Here is a 25360-nt window from a genome sequence, read left to right as displayed (position 1 = left end):
AAAAAAAAAAAAAAAAAAAAAAATATCAAGTAAAACGAGGCTGTAGCAAATAAGAGTGTGTAATGGTGGAGTCAGGTTTGGTTGAATAATACGGAAGCCATGGCTGAGGATTAATATCTGGTACGATACGTATTAGGAGACTTGACAAGAAAGAGAGAAAAAGAAGGCCTTCTGGAGTCCACTGCTGCTCAAGATGACGAGGACGTCCCTTTGGAGTCTTTGCCGTCCTCGGACTCCCGTGATCACAGACGGATAGACCGCAGACAGATCCGTGGCAGAGTGATCCGAGCCGACAAACGAGCGTAGTCGAGCCTCTCCTAATCGGAGCGTCGATTATTATCTCCGTTTAAGCAGATATGGAACGCTTTTGCCGTATAAAAGCTATATCTCCTACCAAATATGGCGGATCATCTCAGTCATTGGTTGACTCTGCTGGTAAGTACCAAGGTGCATGGCGGGCACCTAGGCATCCGGGACGGGGGGACGCACGCACTCACGTGCGCACTCAACCAGACTCACACGGGTCCACCAGGGATGGAGGCAACATTCCATCAAACCAGCCTCCATCTTATATGCCTCTAACCCCAGGCTACGTCTCCGCTCTCCGACCGTCTCAATCCGATCGGGCCTGGATCACCTTAGGACGTCTCCTTTTAACGTATATAGCTATAGAGTAGAGGCGTGAGCGCAAGGACCACGTTTCTCCGTAAGAGCAAGGCGAAAGGGACCAGCGCAATATATACGGTGCCGCTTAAAAAAGAGTCGTGAAAAAATACAGACAGGATTTTTTTCATACGCTAGCCGCGGCGCCGCCCGGTGCGCCAGTCTCGGGTGTATGAGATACAGAGAGACACCTCAGGAATCCATACGAGGGAGGGATAGGTATGCCTACTCCTTGCGTGGGTGGAGAATCGCCATTGCCAGAGAAGAGACCCTGCGTACGTCACTATGCTGAAATATACATAGTGCGTTATTAGTTGATATACGGTTGAGATCCATGATTCGAAGACACTAGATATTTCACGAGAAATTCTAGTAATACTCGTATACTCCTTTCGTCTCGCTTTGTTTCGTCGTTTTTCTCTCTTTCCTCGGCTCTCTCTCTCTCTCTCTCTCTCTCTGTAGCGCAGCGATAGGTGCGTTACCGTGGGTAGATGGATGCATTTTTAACGCAACTAAAATAGCACCGCCACGGACACGGATAGCATTCGAAGAGCAGCAGACAAAACAGCAACAGCTGCGACGCCGTCGCCGGCACCGAATTCTACTCTTCTTCCCTCACTCGTTTCTTCGTTCCTCCCTACCTCGGATGGGTCCTTCGCTACGCGTCTTCCTCTTCTTCTTCATCCACAACCATCTCTCGAAGCTTGAAGTTCCCAATGCGCGTGTTCACACATTCCTTCCTCGTAGTAGCGTGTAGTCCCTCCTTGGATCACAGTCCCTCCTCCTTTCACACTCTCCCTCACTGCTTCCCGCTCCTTCCTCCACCCATATTGCGTTACTCTTCAGGAGGAGAGAGTGACGCCCGTCAACCGTACAATGTCAAAGACTCCAGTGTCTATCATCATCCAGATACGTACTAGCACGGAGTCTAGGAAACCCAAGATTTTTCTCCGGTATACGTCTTAACGCACGATACGTTCAGAAAACGGACGTCCTGCAGATCCGTGTTTACTTCCTGTACGCCATTGAAAAATAGGGCGCCAACGACGCCCAGTCAACGATGGCGCACGGCTTTTGGCCCGCGTTCTAATAATATCGAGCTGTATATATTGCTAAGGCACGCTTAACGTAACAGCGTCTATCGTATAGAACCTTATGCGAGTCTTCGTCGTGCCTAAGCCACGTATCCAGGCTATGTGCCTACAAGCATGTACAGGCATAACCTAAGCGTAAAGTAGCACGTGTGTACTTGGGGTCAGCATTCGCCAATGCACGGGAAAGGAATGAAGGAAGATTCTTCGACGTGGCAAAGCATTATCGGGCCCTTGGCGTCACTTCCACTCGTAAAGCGTTAAAGTGGCGAAATACCCTATATAGCATCCTTGGCTCTATCGTACCCTGACCGACTCAAGAGCCAAAGAGTTTCTGCAAGCCGTTCCCAATGGAAAGTATAATGCGAGTCGCGTAGGCGTCCAGGTTCGCTTAGTTTACGATTATTTTAGCTGCTGCTACGAGATCGTCGCGGAGCACGGTTATCGTACCCGGAGGTAAGCCTGGGAACGGGTACAGGTAGAGCTGGGTCTTCGATATAGATATAGGCAACGCTACAGGCACATAGGCGGGAAGATAGAAAAGAGCTGCCGTCAAAAGGTCCCAGGACTAGAGGTACCCACTAACATAATATCGGCTACAAGGGACAGACCACCAAAGCCGGCGAAGCTGGTGAGGCTGGCGCGTGGACAAGATGATGCCCTCGTAAATCAGCGCGTTTAGATTGCGCCGTATTAGTGCTCGTTTTACGGCGTACTTAGAGAGATACGCTGGCGGGACCTACAATGTCGAGGACTGCGGTTAAAAATTAACGGCGAGCATTCGTATAATTAGGAGGGTTTATGTGTACCGTACCATACTCCTTGGGAGATCTAGTCCAGTGCGATCCAGTCGAGCTTCGTTTTCCTAAGTCAACACGCGCTGACATCATGTTGGAAAAGTTTGAAACTCCACCGGACCGACTGTTCTGGGCATATCGAACACTTCTTTTCCCGCTCCATTGAGTGAGATAGCGAATGGTGTCTCTGGTATAACGACAGCGTGTAATTCATTGTCACGGTGCGGTGACTGTCACGGCATATTCCCTCCTCGCAGGAATCTGAGGCTAGTTACCGCTGGCCTGTGACCGATTCGCTTTTTCTGTAGCGCGAAGGACGTTTTTAGGAAATCGACAGCGTTTAATCATTTTTGCGGCGTTCCGCGAACGCCCGTAATTGGCTGGTTTAGACTTTAGACCGTGACCGTGACGTGAGCCTGGTTCTTTTTATAGGGATGACAGAACGAAGGTACGTGTATACACGCGTATATCGAGTAACGTGAGAATAAGCAGATATATACCTACCGTTTGGACATGCTTTCAAGGGGAGAAGAGACATTTTGGACGAGGTGACTAATTTAAAAAAAAAAACTTTTTTTCCCCCATGATCGCTACAGCAGGTAATTTGCAGTTGAAGTGCGCACGCACACCACGTATAAAATTTTAGTATCAAGTATGTAAATGCGCGGAGCACCTGCAGTGATAAATTGATTACCCTTCCTTTTCCATTCCCTCGTGGCCAACGAAGCGATCTCGCGGGCTCGACTTCGCATTATAATAAATACATAATATCGATGCTTTACATATTATGGAGGTGATCGCGAGTCACGGTGCGCCATACATAACGTAAGTGGGCCCCGAGGCGGTGCTCGTGCAATTTCGCAAATTTCACCTCGGCGCGATCCGCGGAATATAAAGTCGAACGGGTCCAAGATAACGAAATGCAGTTGATCCTGATGATCCTGCTTGTAGTAGTGAAAATAGTGGCGGTTACCATTACGATGTATATATAGGTATAAAAGTACTGCTAAGATCGACCAAGAGCAGGTCTGAGCGAGAGTCTGAACTCGGGATCTTCATCGTGTTTGGAAACGACGATCCGACGAAGAAGACACGCACGTCTCTCATCGCCCCTGAACCACTTGAATGGGGTCCAGAGTACCGTGTAGCGAAGTCGGCACGGAATGCACCCTGCGTATACAACGCGGGGAGATCGCATTGTTTCTCTCGTCGCGGCAATCTGTTGTTGGTCCTTGAGTCGAGTGCCCTCGTGGGTCTCCTCGCCTGGAGTACTTGGACTTCTCAACCACCCTTGAGTTGTCCCATGGCAACCCCTTTCCACTGCCTCCTAGCAGACCACTATACCGACAATTAGTTTCCCATTGACCTACCGTGGACCACGCGGTTATCTCCCTTAGGGTGGTTAGACAAAGGGAAGTATCATAGGTGGTACTCCGACCACTTTTGAAGATCCACCATAAGTACAGTCGTGGTACTTGGATAGGAAACATGCGAATTAAAAAAAACAGCTTGAGGTGTAACATGTAACCAGCATATGCATAGGGGTGGAAAATAACAAACTTATTATTGAATAACCAGCAGCATGAGGTTGAAGTTCAGGGCAGCAGCAGTGAGGCGTTTTGCATTGTCCATATAAAAGGGTGTCGAAGGGGGTTTGGCTACAGTGCCACATCCGGTAGGTCGTACAGTTGACCAGCCCGGCAAACACAACCGCATACACAGTGTATAGTATAAAACACGGATAAGCCTTCTCCGTGTAATTAAAGCGAGCGGGAATAAAAGTCGAGTGGCGAAGTAGAGTGGCTACTAATTAACGACTCGAGGTGTTGAAATCGAGTCGCAGTATTTCACAAGGGTATAGATTCTCGGGACACAGGAACTAATAGGCGGGGTGAGAAACAAGCCGCCCGGCAGATAAGCGAGTCGGGACCTGGCATAATAATTTGTGCCTCCGCTTCGCGGCCTATACGCACCGCCATTGCTATATAGAATGGAAAGGAAGGACGACATCTCAATTACGCAAACAGGTACCGAAAGAAGTAGAGTGATTGAAAATTACATAGGAACCGCTAAAACGTACGAGCAAGGAAAAGCGTACGCACAAAATGCAAGCCCGTCGATCAAATCTCTTCAAAATATAAATGGCGGGAATAATTGAAACTTTCAAATCCAAACAACCAAGATACACTCATTGAAGATGTAAAGAGAGGAATATCGTATTAAAAAAAAAAAGAATAGGCCCACACTCGTATACAGTGAAGAATCCTTTTCAGGCTGGTCTTGGTGGTGCGGATAGGAGGGGATAAATAAAAAAGTCAACGTAACCATTGTGCCGAAAGCCCCCAGGTTCATGTACAATGGAATGTAACACCGTAATAACACGACGAATGCGCCGTAATATCGTGCAGGATATGCAAGGCCCTTGTACGCGATGTAAACACATCAAATACTGCTCGGCGTAGCGGCTAATAGACATATCTCTTTATGCCATGCGGTCAAGCGCGGGGCATACTTTATTTTAACATCGAACATGACTCGTACTATTCGAAGCATTCATAATCATGTTGTATGCCTAGTACCCCAAGAGGAAGGTAGAACTAGCGTTGCAATGTAGCTATACGCAAGTTAGACATTCTTCCATTGAGAGAAACAGCGCGCGGATATGGAGTATATGATAAGCATGTAACGTACTTAGAATTCACGTGTGTACTTTGATTCGCTAGAACTCTATGTTCACTCTCTCTCTCTCTCTCTCTCTCTCTCTCTCTCTCTCTCTCTCTCTCTCTCTCTCTCTCTCTCATCTCTCGCCTTCGTAGAGTTCTCTCCTATTTATCGAAGATAAAATGCAACGTTTAACCCAAGTAAAAGACTCTCGACTATTCTTCGTAATTGTCTCGACAAATCGCACGAGAGCAAATCTATTAATGACCGTCCATTAGGAACGTCAACGTCACGTCAATGTACATTTCCAAGGCACTCGGAACCCCTTTGTATAATAATACGAAGGCAGCGCCTCCTCTATACGGCACTTGGAAGCGCGCGTACGCACATGCTTTTTCATCAGCATTTCTTTTATTCTATTTGCCTCTTCACTTCATCTCCTCACTCCGCTTCTTCGTCTCTTCGCTCGTTACCTCTTCTCACCCTGGCATCGCCGTCCCTTCGCATCGGCACCCATTGTTGTCGATGCCCGGCGCTGTACTCATTGTGCCCCGACATAATAATAATTGCGCTAATGATTGTGTTCGAAAAATGCTTGGTAATCGCTGCACCAGGATGCAGCACGCTCTTCGTGACGTATCGATCCTCGTCCACTCGATCCATCCTCAATGGTTCATCCTGTGTCAATTTTTTCTTCGATTCCTTCGGCCCGACCAGCGCGCACCAGGAAGTGCGAGAAGGCACGGGGGGTCAGGTGGGGACACTCACGAATTCGCCAGACGAATCGAATTAAAACGTGAACAATGCAAAGAGCGGTGAAAGAAGAAAAGAAGGGGATGAGTTCGGCCATGTTGACCCCCAGGGCATACGCATACGTTACGTTACGTACGCTCCATGGAGAAACGTATGTGTAAGTACGTAGGTACGTACATACGTAGGTAGAATACCCCGCGCGGGGCACTCTCTTCATTTCCAGGCTGTCACGAACAGAAGAAGATTCGGCCTGCGTTTGACAGCTGCAGGGTCTGGGTTGGGTGCTGGGGTTGTACGTTGGGAACTCCGTGCCGAGAACGAGGCGGCGCGATGGCGGTATAGTCACATGGGCACATGGGCACATGGGCACATGGGCACATGGTCTCATGCCACCTACTACACCCTGGTTCTATCGTAGTGGCACATCGAGAAACTACCCTCTCCTACCCTGTCCTGTTACGCTTGGCTCTACTCCGCGCCCACCCACAATTTTCCACTCGCTCTTTCACCCTCTGTACAGTCATCCTGTCTCTCTCTCTCTCTCTCTCTCTCTCTCTCTCTCTCTCTCTCTCTTTGCTCGACTCCCCTCACTCTCATTCTACCACTTTTTCTCCCTCAATACCGTATCGTTCGTAACGCACCCATAGACTCGGCCCCTTCGTAAATACCACATTTTAATTATTCCACCGTTTGCTTTTTTCTTTCAATTCTCTTCCCGTTCGTCGCGCACACTAATGCCATAGTAGGAAGTGGGAACAATGTGTCATCGCGTACTGTGAAATCGGAATAGCAACCCCTATTGTCTTTCGTTATTATACATAAATCCTTTAGATTCGACGTCTTCGCTTATGTAGCTGCGACTTCTGCATAGGGGCGCCGACGATTTCGCTTACCGGACGCAGTACGCTTTCGCGTGGGTGTCCAGGATACTTTCAGAAAAGAGAAGTTCGCAGGTTAACGATATCTCAGGGACGTTATCGCGACTCCGAGAACGAGAGAGCGAGCGGACAAACGTAGCAGCCATTACCCGCAGCTGGTGCAGCCAGCGGATCCCCATGACGAACTACTTCAGCGTGAATTTCATATTTCGAAAAATATCACCAGGTACTCCAACGCAACCCCTTGTATCGGTACCATACTTTGCCTCTCTATAGATATATGCTATATCTGTATATACCATAGAGAGTATTTCTCTAGCGACGCCAGTGGTTCCTGGCAATACCCGGGACATTATTTTCGAAACGGGTGAAAACGTAGATGCCTATATACTATACGGCGCTCGAGTGAAATTCGAAAGCTACGAAATTTCGTAACGCGAGGGAAACACCACTGAGAGCGCAGATGTACTACGGACGCTGTTTAATATTGGAGCCGCACATGTTTCGCTAGGAGACACATTTCACTAATATTGCCGTTCGCTCGTTTTCGTACGCCTGCGCGATTTTCAGTCACACACGCCTTACATATCTCCTGGAGTATTAATATATTCAGCATGTATGAATATTACACGGTGAGGTACGAGGAGATATGCTGGATGTATATACAAGTATATAGGTAAGAGGGGGTTGAAAGAGGCCGAGAGAATCCTCATGCGCGTACATTGGCTAAACCATTGTGCCTATCTCGGTGAGAGCTCAGCTTCATGAAATCTGTGGCTTTCATTGTTCAGCGACAGAGCTTTGTGCTTTGTGCCTCGCGCAACTCCGGAACTACTCCCGTGCTTTTGAATAAGGAACTAATGAATACCTGCACCGCGACGCGTTATATCAACGTATCGTGTTATCGACTGCGACTGCCACCCCCCTATTTTACTCTCTCGTTTCTTCCACAGTCCTAGACGATTCTATATAACCCGATATACATATATAGCACATACGTATACATCACTCTCTTGAATTTCTGTCCAATCTATTCCTGGTCTCTCTGTTGCCTCTTGTTAACCCCTTGTGAACTACCTTGATCGTAACCTCTATCCCCTTAACTTTGACACTGACGAACGTCTCATGGCACCTGAAAATCGTGCCCTACAAAATCGACGATCCGTCACTGTTCGAGGAACTACTGTCCGTGCGCATGAATTATAGTCCTTGGTAGGAAGGCGCAGCGTGATTCGCGACTGCCGGTTCGATACCTCTGGGTTTTTAGTAGTATATATGTAGGTAGTACCAGTTACCCGCAATAACTGCCACTATCTGTAATGTATTCTGTTTCGAGTGTCAGGACTGAGGTAGACAAAGATATAAATATAAGTTTATTAGTGCTTTGGTTTTTTGATATTGCTTAACGAAGAATTTTGGAAAACTTATTTCCTGAAGGGGATGCTCGTTAACGCCATTCTTTCATGTTACGGCACGTTGGATATACGAAGACTCTCTCATTTGAGGGCGCGATGGTTCGAGAGAGAGGTGTTTTCTGCCTCCATGGGAACCAATTACACTCCCTTTCTGGGGGCCGTAGAGGCAGAAGCCGCCCCTAGCGATGGTCGTGCGCGAATGTGTATATATATGAAGGGGGTTTTCGTGCGTGGATACACGCGTGATACGGAGTCTGAGCGTGTGTCCGGTTCCTCGGTATAGAGAGAAAAGAGTGTGTGTGAGAGAGAGAGAGAGAGAGAGAGAGAGAGAGAGAGAGAGAGAGAGAGGATCGCAAGAATGGAAGGGAGAGTCAGAGAGTACGAGAGAACGAGAAATAGTGAGTAAGAGGACAAGAGACAGAGGGAGAACGAGAAAGAGAAAGAGAGAGAGAGAGAGAGAGAGAGAGAGAGAAGATGGGATGGAGCAAAGGCCCCCGGTGATGGATCGTCCAATCAGTGCCGCGAGATGGAGCACGGGAGAGAGTGCCTACCTATAGGTTGCTACGGGATCAGCGAGGAGAGGAGAGGAGAGGTCATGGTCGGGTCACTCTCCTGCTAATCGAAGAACACGAGGTGGCCCTGGCTACGAAAGAAACTCTTCTCCTCCTCTGCGATTCTCAAGGATCTATTGTGTAACTTAGATATTAAACCGTTTCGCAGCAAGGTCCTTCTCCTACAGTTAGAGAGAAGTAAGTCTCTTTGTGGCAGCTGGAATCTATTTTCAGTTGGGATTCTATCTCGAATTCTCTCCGTCCCTTTTGATTCGCTCTTTTATATCTCATTTTCTTATACCGATCTCACTCTATCTCCGTCTCTCTCTCTCTCTCTCTCTCTCTCTCTTTTTCTCTTTCGTCGCGATGACGCGAGCCATTTTCAACCCTTGTTCGTTCGAGGATTCCGGCGCCGTGGTGAATTACTGATATTGGCAATTCGAAGACAGCGGCTGGAAACCGCCGCTCGGGGATCCCGACGTCCGATGAATTATTCGTTTTACGTAGGTGGAAAGGACGCCGGAAACTCATGGAAACCCGGTACGTCTATCTATACCTATTCTATACCTATTCTACCTAGCTGCTACCCGCTACCGACACGTCCCTGTACGTAGGTGGTAACGCTACTGCCTTTACTCTGCGGAACGAAGCAGAATTGCGGTTGAGAGGGTTGAACCGAGGGTCGCGAGCCGCGAGGCTGAACATCGCTCAACCGCCGCACAATACCGAAGGGGTAGACCCGCGGTATAGAGAGACTATGGAAGTAGCGCCGGTATATCTGAACGTGGAACACCGTACTGCAGGAGAAACCAGTAGCGTAACGTTGGGATGCGTAATTGTAGGTAAGAACTACTGTAATCTTGCAATTAGGGACCATTACAAGTTCATACTAGACTCCATGCGGTCTGGTGCTATCACGTTATAAATATAAATGATCTATGAGAATAGAAGAACAGGTGCACTGTTTATGCCTAACAGACTTAATGTAGGATACAGTATATACATATAATAGTTTCTTTAAATTCGACCAGACAATTAGAAATTTGTAAAATTAAAAAATTTTAATTTTGTTAATTTAAAAATAAAAATAAAAATCTGAATTAAAAAATAAAAGATAAAAGTTGATATGATCCTAGGGTTATCGGTGACTGGTTACGCCAATGGCTGAAGCTGCGGAGAGAGAAGAGAGCAGCTAACAATGGCCGCCAACCAAAACATCCGATAAATCTAACCGGGCCCGGACCTCAAGCCCCGAGGGGTTTTAAACTCTCTCACCCCTAACGCCGACGCAAACGCAACCCTTACATTACACTACACTCACGAAAAGGGATCCGTACCGTTGGCACACGGGGGGGCTGGACTGATGTGCGAGCCACGAAAAACCAAACCAACAAAATTCCAATGCGACTCGAACTAACCCGTCCAGACTTTTACTTCCCGTCAGTCTACCTAACTGTGTTATGAAAATCGTAAAAACTCTAAGATATAGTATATTCACGAAATTCCGTACGACATGTAACCCCATACTATTTAACACATGCCCATAGTTATCTCTTAAAAGTTTCTATTCCGGATGTTGAGTCGCCTCAGTTTACCACAAAAAAAAGTATCCCTCTAAACTCAACTAGTACCCTACACTTTAGTCTATTTTAGCATCTTCCTCTGTCTCAAAAAAAAAGACCTTCATTACACAAGAGATCCAAGTGACTTCTGATGGGTCACGCTACAAGCTAAAGGAACGTGATTCTACGGAGTCTAGAGCTCTATATACCTATTCCTCAATGATCCATTGAAAAATCCCAAAAAGTTTATGATAATGTGTTCTTAAGCGAGATAATTTTCTGCACGACGGCATAAACAATAACGTATATGTATATTATATAAATTTACAGATAATAAAACTCCATATCGAAGGAAATTTTTCGGCCTCGTACAGATCCGCATAGAGACGCGCGCTCCTCCTCTGTGAGGATCCGAGAGCAAAGTCGCCCGGTGCAGGAGTTAGTCCGTGAGTATAACGCAGAGGTGCAGAAGCGTCGAATAAGCTATCGAAAGAGGACAGACAGGTTCGAGAGAAACCCGTGTGCTGCCATGGTTACCGTCGCATTCCCGCCTCACTGCGTTGCTATGGAGACCACGGCTTGTGCGCTAACCTCTGTCCTTCCCTCAGCGAGCACGCGAGAGAGTGAGATTCGAAGTTAGTGAGAGAATAAGAGAAAGAGAATGAGAGGGACGCTAAGGAGGGATAAAACCGGAGAACGCATGCGTGCTACAACTCGCACTCGGAGTATGCAATATCGCGTCGTGCATATTGCGCCGTGTCATGCCGCATCGCGAACACCACGTTCCGTGCCAATTCGGCACGTTTCGCCGAATGTTCCGTCACGTACTAGACAAGAGTAAGCAATACGAGAAAAATGCCATAGAAGGGAATACTCTGTACTCCATAGATCTCGGAAGGATTACCGTCCTCGAGTAATGCGCATGCGCGCAGCTCTGCGAATGGGAAACACCGATTTAGGGCGCATGCGTTTTTTGTAATTCTCTTTTTTTTTCGAATTTTATTAAAAAAAAATTATTTCAATTGAATCAGATTAATTCAGATTTCATGTCGAAATTTGCATTATATACTACCAAATGTCATGCACGAAAGTCATTATTTGATTTTGAAAATTTTGTATTTAAATTATTAAAGTGCTCGAAAAACAAAATTAAGAAATGTTCATAATCAGTAATTAAGGAATTTCAAGTTAGTTGATCGTATATCTACGATCCGCGGTAAGTTTTAACAGCGCGTAAACTCCGTTTCTGATTGGCCGACGCGTCACCCGATATCAATATTTATTCAACACAGCGAATGCCTACGGGGCGATTAAAACTTGTTTATGCTATAAACGATTCGCCCCTCCCATCAGGTATTTACGCTATGTATAGCATATATATGCCACCATGCATGTGTGTCGTCGTCCCCCGAGAGCTTCAAGCAAAATGTACCTTTACTTTTTTTTACAAATATACACATCGTTCAAATTACATAAAATTAAACCCTATTAGTGACCTATAATTACCAGTCAACTTTAGTACAGAACATCTATAATTAATCTGACGACTGAACTTACCCGGACTGCCGAGGAAGACGGAGGAGTATAGGACGCCGCGACGCGCCGCGTCGCTCGCCGCTCTTTGCGCATCGGGAGGTGAACTCCATTCTCTACGAGGACACCATTTACCTGAAAAACATAAAAAAAAATATCGAATAAAATACAAACGACCACCATTTCTGAATGATCACAATTTTATATCTATATATGGTTACCGGAACAAAACAAAAAACACCAAAGTTGAATATCCATACAATATCCAGATTTCTGTTGACAAAATGCAAAAATCATAGCGACGAAGTATAGGATGCTGGCTACTGCGAAGTGATGCGTTGTCAACTATGACGCAACTCGTGTCAGCGTCGCTGGCGGGAGTCCGTGTCCCGGAAGGATGAAGTGGCGTGAAGGACGCGAGCCGCGGAGATCGTAAAGGTGCTAAAGCCACTAAATCAAATTCCCATGAATGTAGGCGGTACAGTAGCCGCCTTTAAAAATCTATAACAGAGTTATGACGCGGTATGTTGCGAGGCGTAACGTATCTCCGCGTGTTACTGACCTACCGCAAAACCCTTTTCATTCCATAAAACACTGGTTACCGTCTCCGGTATCGAAGTAGACGTCACTGCGAGACAACCGTCTCGCAGCAGTGATACGTACGGGTGACATAGCTAAGTCGGATGGAGAGTCCTTTGGGGAATGAGGAAAATGGAAATCGCTTACAAGGACTCGTCCAGGTAATAATTGTTAGGTGTCAGGACTTTTCAGGGAGAGATTCTATCGCGTGTCAATTAATATAACTATCTCATTCCTTTCCCCTTTTTTTCTTGCCTTACCGACCACATGTGATGTTTCCCGTATTGCCGTTGCAAGTAATTCTGGTACGAATTATTATGCAATTATGTTAATTGGATTAAACGTATAAAAAATATGTTGCAGCAAGTCTTGGCATCCGTTCGCCGATTCACGGAATTATGGGTTATTTTACGTTGGGGTGTGAGGGGGAGGAAATGAAAAATCGTCAATGGCTCATCTCATCGGTGCCTTCGAGGTTATGTATTGTTGATGAGACGGCTTTAATTAGGGATCGCATTACTCGAAAACGAAAGGCAGTCCATGCTGACTTATCGACGAGTGTATGGCTGCTGAGTGAGAGGCCCCCTGGCAGCGAAGGACGGGCAGAATGGAAGCGGCAGTCTCTTAATTATTTTTCCTTTGTTTCTTATGTCCTTTGCGCGCCCTGGCAGCCATTGGGCCGAGGGACAACCGTGACCGATTAGAATGAGTCACAATGGAGGCCTCGACCTCTTTCGAATTTCTTGGGTAGAAAACGTAAAAGCTCACACGTCGGATTCCTTTCGAATGCTAAAAAGGAATGTGACGAACGTATAGACGTAAAGCGAGACAAAGAAAACTATAAAATTGTACGCGTGACGGCCCTGCAGTGTTACTATCTTCGGTATATACGAAAACAAGAGGGGTGTCTACTTTATTTTCAGGGGTATCCTCGCTGAATGAGGATACGCAGGAAGAAAGGGTGGCACGAAGGATAGGAGTAAGCCGCGGAGCGAAGTAATTTCACACGGGAGAATAAGGGTGCTGCGGAGAGAGAGAGAGAGATCGTAGGGCGCTGTAGTCTTATCACGAGGTATAGTACAATCCCATCTAAAATTATATTTCTGAAAGGAAGAAAATTGCTTCGCTTCGGATTTCCAAAACCGGCACACCCGATATATGTATATACTGACTCCAGTAGACTTCATACTATTATACGCGTAATGTTATGAGACTTTTTAAACTCAATGAAAAAGCCTATTACGTCGCAGCACTTACGCGTCAATGAATGCGCACGTGTTTGATTAAAATCTGAATTATCCCCGCTTACTGCTATGTATTATTATACCCTTTATTTCAGGGCACGCTTTCGAAATACTATTTTAACCTTCAATTTGCGGCAAAAGCTTGAAAGGCAAACACCAAAGTATAGTAATTCTGATGTAATAGGGGTCCGGAGTTTAGGTGGGACCGTAATCATACTAATAGCAATAGTTGGCGACCTATGTGGAGGCGGCATTGCAAAGGATACTCTATTACACTATACCTAATACAAGAAGAGCCAGAAGTGGTGACGACTCTCCTTTGATATAATGGATATCAACCTTAGAGCTATATATTATGGTCTAAAGCAGGTAAGCAGGTATAACGCTTGGAAACTCTCGCTAACATCTGATTTGCAGTATAACACAAAATCTTCCTTTGTATCTATGATTTCGGTTTGGTACGGCATTAGCTTCTCCTTCAAGATGCACTAGCGAGTAAATATAATATATCAGGATTACTCAAACTCATTTACCTCTCGTGATACCCATTACGCTATTGCCTGCTGCACCGTAGCTATGCCAAAGTCCTTGGAGGTAAGGACGGTACCTGTAGAATCCTCTGAGCGAAGGAGTGAATGGGAGAGATTTATAGCCGCTTGGAGACAGGGTGTAATCATACACATCACCCCATCAACCCCTAACTCTGATTTACCGTGGGAATTTTAAAAGTCCCATTCGAATTCTTGACATAATCTATGAAATACCGTGAATTCTTCGAGGAGTTCTATTTTATATAAAAATTCGACATGCTTCCACATCCCGAAGAATTAACCGGTACGAAACACTACGAAACCATGTCTTACGTATCCTGACCTATAATTTCGTACAAGTATGCATCAGAATCTTGTTTCTCATTCGCGAATCCAGAATTATGTATACATATAACGAATGAGGTGAATATCGCTTCTGAAAGTGGCACCGAACCGCTAACTAAGTGACTGAGAGTAAGACATCTTACCAAGTGATGCCAGTGATGCCGTAGCTAAATTGAGGGTTAACTTCGGTCGAGTTCGCGTGTTTGCGACAGTCATGCCACTTAGGCGAGTCATGTTCGAGATGAAGCCGAGGCGTGGAAGCAACCGGCCGTTTCGAGATGGACGCAGAGATCGGTGAACGTACAAACTTACGGACTGGACTCGCCGCAGAGTATAGAGTGGGACGTGGAAGCGGTGAGAGAGCTGGGATACGATGACCACGTCATGTTGCCAACACAATCTCCTGGCTCCACGTGAGTCCTGCTGCTTGCTACGCGGCCGTTTATTTTTGCAGAGAGACACAGTGACAGTTATAAATTGGAATGTAATTCGGCGGGCACGCGTCTTCGGGTTTGTGCTGGCAGCTCGGTTGCACGTGAGTTTGATAGGCGGTATTCAGTGGAGGTTAGGTTAGGTTAGCCTTAGGATGTGCCTGATGAGGAGGTGGATAAGGAAATTGTTGGAGATCGAAGATAGGGGTTTTTTTTTTCAGGATAAAAGTCGTTCATCGGAATCTTGAGAAACGAGGGTGAAGGAATAATATTAAAGGGTAGTAGGTGTAGGTATATAGCTATCGGGCAAAGCGCCGATGTTATAGGTAGGTATACTTTCCCAATAACCCCATCGCACCAGGGTTGGCTCCTCGGTATAAATAAATCAATATAACCTGCTTTCACCCTTAGATGCTACCCTCTTTTGCCGTAAGGAAGTGACGTATGAGGCTCGCATCCTCCGGCTGAGGATGGTGGAGGCCACCCTGTTATTTCACAGTTAGGCTCGCCCCACCCTCACTCTCAGTGAACACCAACCCATACTCTTGCCTCTCTCTCTCTCTCTCTCTCTCTCTCTCTCTCTCTCTCTCTCTCTCTCTCTCTCTCTCTCTCTCTCATTTTCTCTTACTTCCTCTCCTAGACCCTCTAGCCATCCTACCTTCCCGGTCCCGCTTCCAGGCGCACATGAGTCCCCCGGGAAGCTTTTGTCCTCGAGCTGTAAGCGACTTCCTGACAGGCCAAGTTTGCACCTGCTCTCCTTCTGGCGTGCCACTCCTCTCCTCCTCTCCTCCTTTCTCTTCTCGGTCTCTTCTGCTTCCCTCTTTCACTTCAGCCAGCTATATCGTCTATCTATATCTACGTATAAGGCATCCCCGACACCCGCGGTTTCCTCAGCCGTCTACCTTACCAGCGCGTAATTTATTTGGGGTACTTCTACGAGAAAGGTAATCCGTAGATTAGTATAGGAGATAACTTCACCTTCCTCCTGCTCATCCGCCATACCGTCGGCTGACGTTCATCCAAATTATATCCAAATAATTCCAAAGTCTGCCATCTTGGAGCGTGTGGAATTGGCCTTTGCGAGGCGACACGTGGCTACGTAGACGACGTTAAGGGCGTCCAAGAAGACACGACGACGACAGACGACCAGGGACAAGCGTCATTTGGAAGTCAGTAACGGTACTCTCTTTTTCGAATTTAAATTATACAAGTCCACACAGTCTTTCCTATGCTTCCTCGAACTTCATTCTATGCAATCTGTCCATCGAGGAGAACCACCGACGACTCACTGAGCGTGGAACAGTAATTAATTCTAAGCGGTTCTCTTGAGATTCTCGAGCATGACTGCTTTCTCGGTCACCATATACGGGTCCGACTCCGCACCCATGCGAAATCCACCTTCGCCTTATATAACTTATCAAAGGACAATGAAAATTCAAAAAATTGTCCTACTTCTTCTTTCTTATCATCTACACCATACTCTGTTATCACGAAGTACATAACCAAGTAATTCCATAGGGTGTGAGAAATAGGGATAAGATCATACGTGCAAAGGTGTTAATACAAAACGACAACGCCAGCTGAACTACAGTAGGTATAATATGCGCATGCTTGTACGACTTCCTCCATAAAACGCAAATTTACAATTAACACTACGGCAAACAGTTCAAGTATTTACATAAGCACTTAGCGCTCCGCAGTAATGCACGGTATGATCTACTTTTTCTAGAACGGTGGGAAACACCGTATAAATGCAGTGCGTATACGCACACTCCATATGCATTTGTACAATGCTCCGGTGATAAACGAACAAATTTAATTTTCAGTAATAAAAAATAATATTCTTAGTTTCCGCCTGTATTTTACGTTAGACCAATGGTTAGGTGGCTAACTGAGAGTACCGACTGGCTGAAAGGTTGAAAAAAGAGAACCAAAAGAAATCGCAGGAGTGACGTCATCGTGTCGTGACTCGTGACACGTGCGCGTGAGGTTTAATTAGTATTACAATGCCGAATCGTACGACTGGTCGATTATCTTGACTCTTTGTATAAGCACATACTATACTACGTATAAACAGAAGTGAACACACACGAGATCTTTTTTTCTTTTTTTTTTCCCCCTTTTTCTATGCCGTCCTCACATTGTCAGCCATCCTCTGGGATGGCGTCCAGGCTGTGGTACTCTCTTCCTGGCACTCTGCCTACGACCTACGACCCCACGAGACCCTGAGACCACGTTCTCCGAATTACCGATCCACCGCAACAGCAGTGCACTTAGCGTAAATTCCCAACGAATCGACGGCACCAGACAGGGCGCAGCATTCCCCTTGAAGATTTCCATTAATCGTGGTAAATTTAGGATGCAGCATCTGAAGGCTTCGGGGGAGTGTCGTCGCTGGATATTGACGCACCGACTATTTATGGAAACGAGCATGAGGTCCTCTGCCGAAAGATACATCTATACCTTAGAATTAGTCAGGTCTTTTTACATGCGTTAAGTAAAACGATAAAATATTCTATGACAAAGTGCAACGCAAATCTCTATAGATATAATGCAATGCCAAGTGGTCGGTGCAACTTCAGAAAAAGAACGTAAATCGCTGTACGTGCCAGCATCGTAACAATAAAAAAGTTACCATTAGTTACGTGCGTATAACGAACGTCAGTGCGTGTGACTCCGTGAAACGTAACATTTTTCTCTCGCGGCTGGTCCCTATCATGTACAGTTCGTGTGCGTTGCGTGTGTACGGGCCGGTGACCATGTGTTAAGCATGACAGAGTACGATAGGAGAGATTTAAAATGTTGCGGCAGGTCGGGGACTAAATGATGATAAACTATCTCGACGGCCCTGGTGGACTGACCCACGACGGCTTGAATTACAGCTCGAAAGAAAGCGTATACAAAAAAAAAAACAAGCGAGAGAGAACAAGTGACTGGCGAGAAGAGTTCTGGCGCCAATTTCGAAAAAAAGTCAAACGGATACGTGGGATGAGATCGGATAAAATCGGCAATCGGTAATCGCCGATTATTGATAGTTGCCGTTAAATAGCGTGGGACGAAATAGGAGTATTATTTCCGAATGAAATTTGTAGATACTCGTATCGTAGAAGCGGCACACTCGTGGCCCGCCGATTAATAATCGCATCGGCGCTAATTAAATCCGGAAAACATGCAAATGCACTGTTTATATTTCAAAGCTACGACCGATCGAACGAGGGAATCAGGGATGGGTTGGGGGAGAGGGCGGGAAAGAGATACGTGGATTTATATACATACGGGGGAGAGGGGGGAAGAGCGGGAAAGAATTAAAATGAGAGTGAGAAAGGTGAGGGGTTAACGGAGAACGCTCCGCTCGTACGACCGCCCAGGGGATTCGGTTGCAAATTGCCCATAAAAATGCATAAAACACGATTATGTTCTATTAATTATCCTTTTATATCCGTGCACCGGTTATTAATTGGACGAGCCGAGAGAGCAGTGTGCCTGCATAAACTATAGATACTCACCGTGCTGTGAAATGCAACCGTCAGAACTCAAGTGCCGCGGGACAATCGATGGAACAATGTTTCACTTTGTATTTGAAAGGTACGCTTCGTTATCCACCTCGTTAAATCCCTATAAACATTGGAGTCCTCGTTCTCGTCGCTATTACGGATCTTAAGTAGGTACTCACCGAAGATCCCTTCTCCACGAGAATATTTTCCGACGGTCGCTAACTCTGTTACGGTTAACTAACTGAACGAGATACGGTTCACGAAGAAAGATAAAAAGAAACTCAGTGGTTCCTCAAGAGCGTAACGTCTCATCCTGTTTTTTGCGTAGACTTCTTCCTCGTGGACGATCAATTTCCTGGGCTGACACAAAATAAAAAAAAAAAGGAAAGTAAAAACACGGACTAACGAGGTGGTGGACTTCCAAAAAGTCTAACTGTCCTCACCGTAAATATTATTCAATTCGAAATTACATTCGTAAATGTGACAACGAGTTGCGAGAATTATTTCAAATAATTTCAAAGGACTGGGACGGAAGAACGAATGCAAGGTACTCTCTGGTAGTCCTTGCCTGTGCTGCCAGCTGGCGGCCGGTAAGACAAGTCACGGTTTGTCCAGCCGCACTGCCACCAAGCGGCTGCCGTACGAACCAAATGGCCACTACATCTTTCCCGCCACAATGGTCGTGCAGTGGAATCCGTGCTGCGAAAAAATTCCCCTGTTAAACCCGGTAAGCGTTTTTATTCAGTAATTACGTCGTTAAGCGGGAGGCAATTAAGACGCAAGAAATCAAACAACAATTATATTTACGGCAGTGCTTCTTCGCTACGGCGTATTGATCGGGCTTCATAAGTATGATAAAAGGTAGAGGGGTACTACGAGGAATGAAACGGAGCGATGCGATTGGCGGTATAGCGGAAGTCACGTACTGTAAGACGAACCGGGCTACAAGAGCAGTAAAAAATCCACAGAAAATAAAACCATGATAAATAAAAATTTAAGAAACTTTAAAAAAATATCACGAACAGATCAAAAAGTCAAATCCTTAAAACTTTAAAATCCAGGGTATATTTCCGAAAAAATAATTTTCGAGTTCCACACTAATCACTGAAACTTCCTCGCGTTCGAATATATATCCATGATACTGGATACACGTTGCCGTAAAGAATTGTGTTTGGGATAACCTTTGACTCTTGCAGCAACCCCCGATCGTCCAAGGTCGAGGAGTCGAGGGCTCTCACAAAGGGAGACAGATGCCGGTGCACGTCGTATCGTAATACCGTATCGAAAATGTGTCCGGATCTCCCTTGGTCCTAGTGCTCGGCTGTCAAATTGTCAAAGGGAATTAATACCAGTATCGAACCGTAAAAAGTGTATATCAAGGCGAAGGATATACTATAAGGGTCGTACGCCAGACAGAGGCCTATTACAGCCATATAACGTTTCCCTCTCTACTCAGTATTACAGAACTGGAGCGTGTGCAGAAGGTGCACCGCGACGAGCATACCAGTACGGCGGCGAATCAAACGATATCGGGCTTCTGGATTAATTTATGCACCGAAGGTTGTTAAAATGCGAGACTCAAAGGCCGCCGCCGTTGCAATCATACGGCTACTGTGGCCCACCCGGACGAATTCGTCTCGCGTACCTCTACCTTGCTTTACTACCTTACCCTACCAACCAACCAACCAACCAACCACCAACCTACCAGTCCGTACTTACATGCGTGTGTCTACCAGCACGACTTACATTGCTCAGGAATCATAATGCTAATAGCGCAATAAAGACACTCTTAAAAAGGCCTGATCCATATAAGTATAATTTTAAAATATTTTTCTAACCCACAATAAATCAGATTGCTACAAGCATGGTTAGGAAGATGCGTTATAAAATTCAATAATCCATACTGGTTTAATACGGACACTCCTCTTTACCCGTACACAGGTACATTTTGTATGATCCTGATAATGGCGTCTATCCATGGCCCTACGTTGCCGTTGTCTCACAAGATATTGCGCTACGGCTGCATTTCCCCGTCTCGGCGCGTCGCACGATGCAATTTACCGAATTGTTTTTAAATCCCCGAGGCGGCGGCCGTGGAGACGCGAGGGAGAAAACGAGCTTGGCAGCAGCCATGGCGTCAGCTGTTTTATCCCCGAGTCTACGTCGTTTCTTTATATTTTGCCCGGAAACCGTTCCGATATTGTTCGATACGAAGTCTTGAGGTTTCGATGTGATATCACGTTGCAAAAAGTCTAACGTTATCGAATAAGGTGCATCAAGAAGACATAGCGGTTGAACGTACTGACATTTTCTTAGGGCGGTGCACTTCGCTGTAAGTATACACCTATCTATAACTAACCATACTGTATATGCATATTGGTATCGAATAAATTTATTACTGAAATTATGGCGCGGCGTTCAGAGCTCGTTTGAATAATTTTCGAACGAAGTAATGACCTGTGATTGGTCGACGATTTAGCCGAATAAAAGCTTGTGACGCAAACCGGGCAATTTACCTCCTATTAATCGGTCGATTTTTCAATGTGTACCGACATCGTGTATGTACCTTAACGTCCGATATTTACTCAAACTAAATATGAAATTGGACCTAATCTAATACAACGACCAAATATCCACGATCTGCTTATGCAAAATTATATTTCCCTCATCGACATAATACATTGCCTCGTATTATATTTGCTTCATCAATATTTTTTTATAGATCACATGACAAGATTAATGATAAATATTTAACAACGATGTGACAAAAATACCTTGATAACATAACGTAACGTACAGTACGGTCTTCAGTATTCGCATACAGTATGTCGCGATCGAAGATTGTAACACAGACATTTTATATTGCAATCAAACATCGAAATGTTCACATCAATCCGACATATAGAAGGTACCGTATGATCCTTACTGAGGAATAAATTCGAGAAAGATAATTTAATAAGCCCGGAAATCGGGCACATCGTAAATGCAGGATGACGTTGATGGAGGAAAGAAGGTCGTCGTATGGGAATTCGATCGCGAATCAGAGTTACTTTACGATATCTGCGTGGGGAATGTGTTAGAGATGACCGTTTCGCAGATTGCCGGGTACAATGGCCGTCCCATTGGATCGTTTCGTATAATCTCGTCCCAAGGCAAAAGTATGAAAGCCGAAGGAGGTACAGTGGGAAGATCAAGGAAGACACGGAGTAGTATTCAGAAATGAGAATGATGTTGATATCGCAAAGGTGCGAAAAGAAATAAAAATGGCGAGAGGAGTAACGATAATGGGAGTGCGAATACTACCAGAACGTTTTACCGTTACGTCCCAAGTACGAATTGTCCAATCAAGATCTCTTTTTATGTCCCATCCATGTGCTCGATATCGTAACATGTCGACGTCTTATTCCTAACTACATTCCGGGAAGCAAGAGGGAATCGACGGAAGAGGATATATGTGTGTCTCCTTCTACACCTTCCATTACGCTCGGGTACTATAATGCTTTATCTCCCTGTCTCTCGTTGCGTCTCGCTCCCACGCTCGCACTCTCTATACTCCCTAACACGTGTTCCTACGTTCGATCCCGGACGACCCTCGAGTACCTAGTCGACGAGTGCGCAGATGAACAATAACTCGAGAGCAATGGCGACGCGTTAGCCTTCTCCATTGGGAGACACGAGTGTCTCGACCCCGAGGAAAAATCATTATGGGAAAATATATTAGTCTGATACTTAATTTACGGTCTCGTTGAATTTAGGTCTATACGTGTGAATATTATGTATGCGGTTAAGGAATGAAGACGAAAGGTGGTAACATTTTGATTCTCAGTCGCCTACGATGACTTCGGGGAGACGACCAAGTCATTTTCGCAAGTGAAGAATTTTAAGGGGTTGCCGTAGGTACGTTGGTTGGCGGTGGTAGTGGCTACTGGCTAGAGGAATAGGAAAGAACCTTCCGAGGGTAGAAGAAAGGTAACCGTAGCCAGACGTGCTTCTACGCAAAAGGGACGGAGTTTCCGCGAAAAGAGGGATGGAAACGGGAATACGATTGGTTTGTGAGGGTCGCCATTCACGGGGGGTCGCTGTTTGGAGTCTGTGAGGGATGCCGTCTCGCGTCTGCGCTCTTACTTGACCCTGCAGCCATCTCCCTTCGGCCTACGATGTGGAACAAGGAAGATCCATTCGCGGAGGCCAGAACTACCCCCACCGATCTCTCTGGCGCGTACAGCTTGACGGACGTCGCGACGCCCTACGTCACCTTTATCGCTGCCGCCCTCAAAAGAAATCATTTTCCTCCGCCCCCTTGTACCTTCTCCGCTTCCATTTATACTCCACCACTTAACAGCGCCGAATCTAAAAGGACATTCCCATACAACTGGCCATATTGTGCAGATATCTCTTACGGTCTCATTTCTTGTGGCAGGGGTTGCGTGGTTGGTTATATGGTTGCTCGGCTGCGCTCGTCTGGTCTCCTCATGGGTTGGTTGGTTGCCCCGACTAGCTGGCTGTAGCGCCTACAGCGGGAGGGTTCTCCACCACGATGGTACACTTAGAGGTTATTTACGACGCCGTTTCGCGTAATGTTTTAGTTGGGGTAGGTCGGAGTTCCTCTGCTCGATATGTTTATGACGAAGCCTCGGAGGGGTTGATAACGCGAGCGCCCCGTTGAAAGGATTAGACGGAGCACGGAGGGAGCCAGGCTGGAGGATGAAACCTGATCGACTAGGATCACGGAAGTGAACTGCCCACCCCTCTCGCCCTTTACCCCTCTCATGGATGACGTATGTATACGATCGCGTGATTACGTTGAATTTTTACCGTGAATTTTTATTCCAAGGTACCGCGATCGATTTCACAGCGTCTCGTGTACAAGGTGAGGCTGGTAGACCCGACCAAAAAAGGAACACGCACCTAAGACAGAGTCCGAAAACGTTCTAGAGCCTGGTCACGCTCCCAGGACAACGTGTTTATTACGGTCACGACAAATACCCACCGTCCCCGTTTCCATCCTCGTAATCGATGATGTTCAGACCCTCCCCCGAAATTACCCTAAAAATCATCCTCTTGCGGGTCCACCTGCTTACATGTCCAATTGTTCATACCTTGACGTGCGATCCTGATTTGCCTACGTTTCTACATAATGTTCCACAAACTGGCGCATAACCGCAAGGAACTGAAGTTAAGTTCCCAACACTGTCACTCGCTGACGTTAACAGGCCCGCCGAGTGCAATCCATCATTGAGATTAAACTCACAGTGACAATTTGTCGACAGTTCGCAAAACATCTGGCGGTGTGGCTGCGAGAGATAAAGTTGCGCGAAGCTGTGTCGACGACAATGACCGACAATATCAGTGCGAAAACAAGCAGGGTGTGACGCGAAAGGTATTCGCCAGATAGACTGTTGGATAGTACCTTTCTAATCGTGTATACTACAGAAAAGGTTGTTTAGAAATTCTGTAATAATACTCAGGAATGCAGTAAATGTATCGTTTGTAATATTTTAAGAGTGATTTAGGTAGGCACAGGACGTCAGGCAAGGCTGATTTAGAATTTGAAGCGAGCTAGGGGTCATAAGACGGAGGGTCTAGAAAGGCGGCGGTGGTGCTAGGCGGGTGCTTGAATTTAAATATAATGCAAAGCGGCCAAGATAAGATGAATAATAATTGTAACGGTAGGGGCGGTTCGCAAGGGGGTTGCTTCATTCCTGATAAGAGCCAATCCAAGGGCGGTTCGCAATTACCGCATAGCAGGAGTTCGTGTCTTTATCCACCTATCTATGGACTCTGGCCCGTTGTGTCGAATTATCAAAAAGAAAAAAGAAAAAAGAGAAACAAAGAAAAAGAGTAAATCCAGCCGTTCCCTCGTACTGTACACATTATATCGCGAGAATGAACGTCACCGTGCCCACGCAGAAGAACCCCGCTGTCTCTTGGGATGCACTGGATACCACGGCGAAGAGTCCCAAGAGCGTTAATGCATTCAATCCTCCGCGGAATATCTCCATTTGCCTTGGGCGGCAAAAAACTCACCCGTCACGGGACAACAATGAGCCGACAACGCTAGATATCTGATTAATTCCCATTGAATGTCTTTATTGTATTAATGCCGGCCGTATGGCCGCTGCTCAGAGCCAGACCCAAGGAGATAAGGGGTACCTGACTTGCTCGGCCCGGTAGGCAGATATGGAACCGCCGCTATGCGTGGCTATATGGGCCTTATAGGTGCTCCACGGACCTCTCCCTTCGCTATAAAGCGAGGGACAGAGTTACATGTATATTTATAATATCGCGGATACCGATCTACGAAACTAAAAACTCAACGCCAAGGCTGTGAGAGCACTGACTCGTAACATCCATATACAGTATACCGTATACTTTCTTACGAACCCCCCTTTTCGTGCATAAAAAACGCCCTCATGACTCGCATTTTTTCACACACAAAAGTGTTAACGATGTCAGGGGTGAGTTTTGCAAATTAATACTGGACGAACGAAACGTTGAAATGATAGATAGGAAGAGGTAGGTGCTATATAATAAAAAGTAAAAACTGATGAAATGGGTAAAAAGGCAGACAGCTATAGGGTGCCCATAGAACCCGTACGTCATTTCGCGGGCATCGCTCCCGTGACGGACTCGTAATTTGCGTCTGCTAGGGGTTGTTTTCGGTCCTATAGATTTCAGTCGGTTCGAGTTCAGGGTCGAGGCATACAGGTGGTCCATAACATAACAGTCACTGCGTTTTATCCGGCAGTAAACCGGCGGCAGGCGCTCGACTCTATGATTTAATACCCCCTGCCCTTTCCTCCACCTACCACCTCCCCCTCCGCCGTTCGCGT

At 46.1% G+C, this 25360-nt stretch overlaps 1 protein-coding gene across 4 annotated transcripts in view; it reads right to left on the bottom strand.

The window, feature by feature from the left end:
- The window catches only part of LOC107264938 (homeobox protein homothorax), a 293194-nt gene that overhangs the window by 122064 nt on the left and 145770 nt on the right, over nucleotides 1-25360 (bottom strand). For all 4 annotated transcript variants that reach the window (XM_015733762.2, XM_015733764.2, XM_015733763.2 and 1 more), the window contains one exon: nucleotides 11929-12039. In XM_015733762.2, the coding sequence (XP_015589248.1) occupies nucleotides 11929-12039 (111 nt within the window). The remainder of the gene's footprint in view (nucleotides 1-11928; nucleotides 12040-25360) is intronic.

The sequence above is a fragment of the Cephus cinctus genome, unplaced genomic scaffold, assembly GCF_000341935.2.
Source record: "Cephus cinctus unplaced genomic scaffold, Ccin1 Ccin1_scaffold0204, whole genome shotgun sequence".
Classification (NCBI taxonomy): Eukaryota; Metazoa; Arthropoda; class Insecta; order Hymenoptera; family Cephidae; genus Cephus; species Cephus cinctus.
This window is presented reverse-complemented; position numbering and strand designations above follow the sequence as displayed.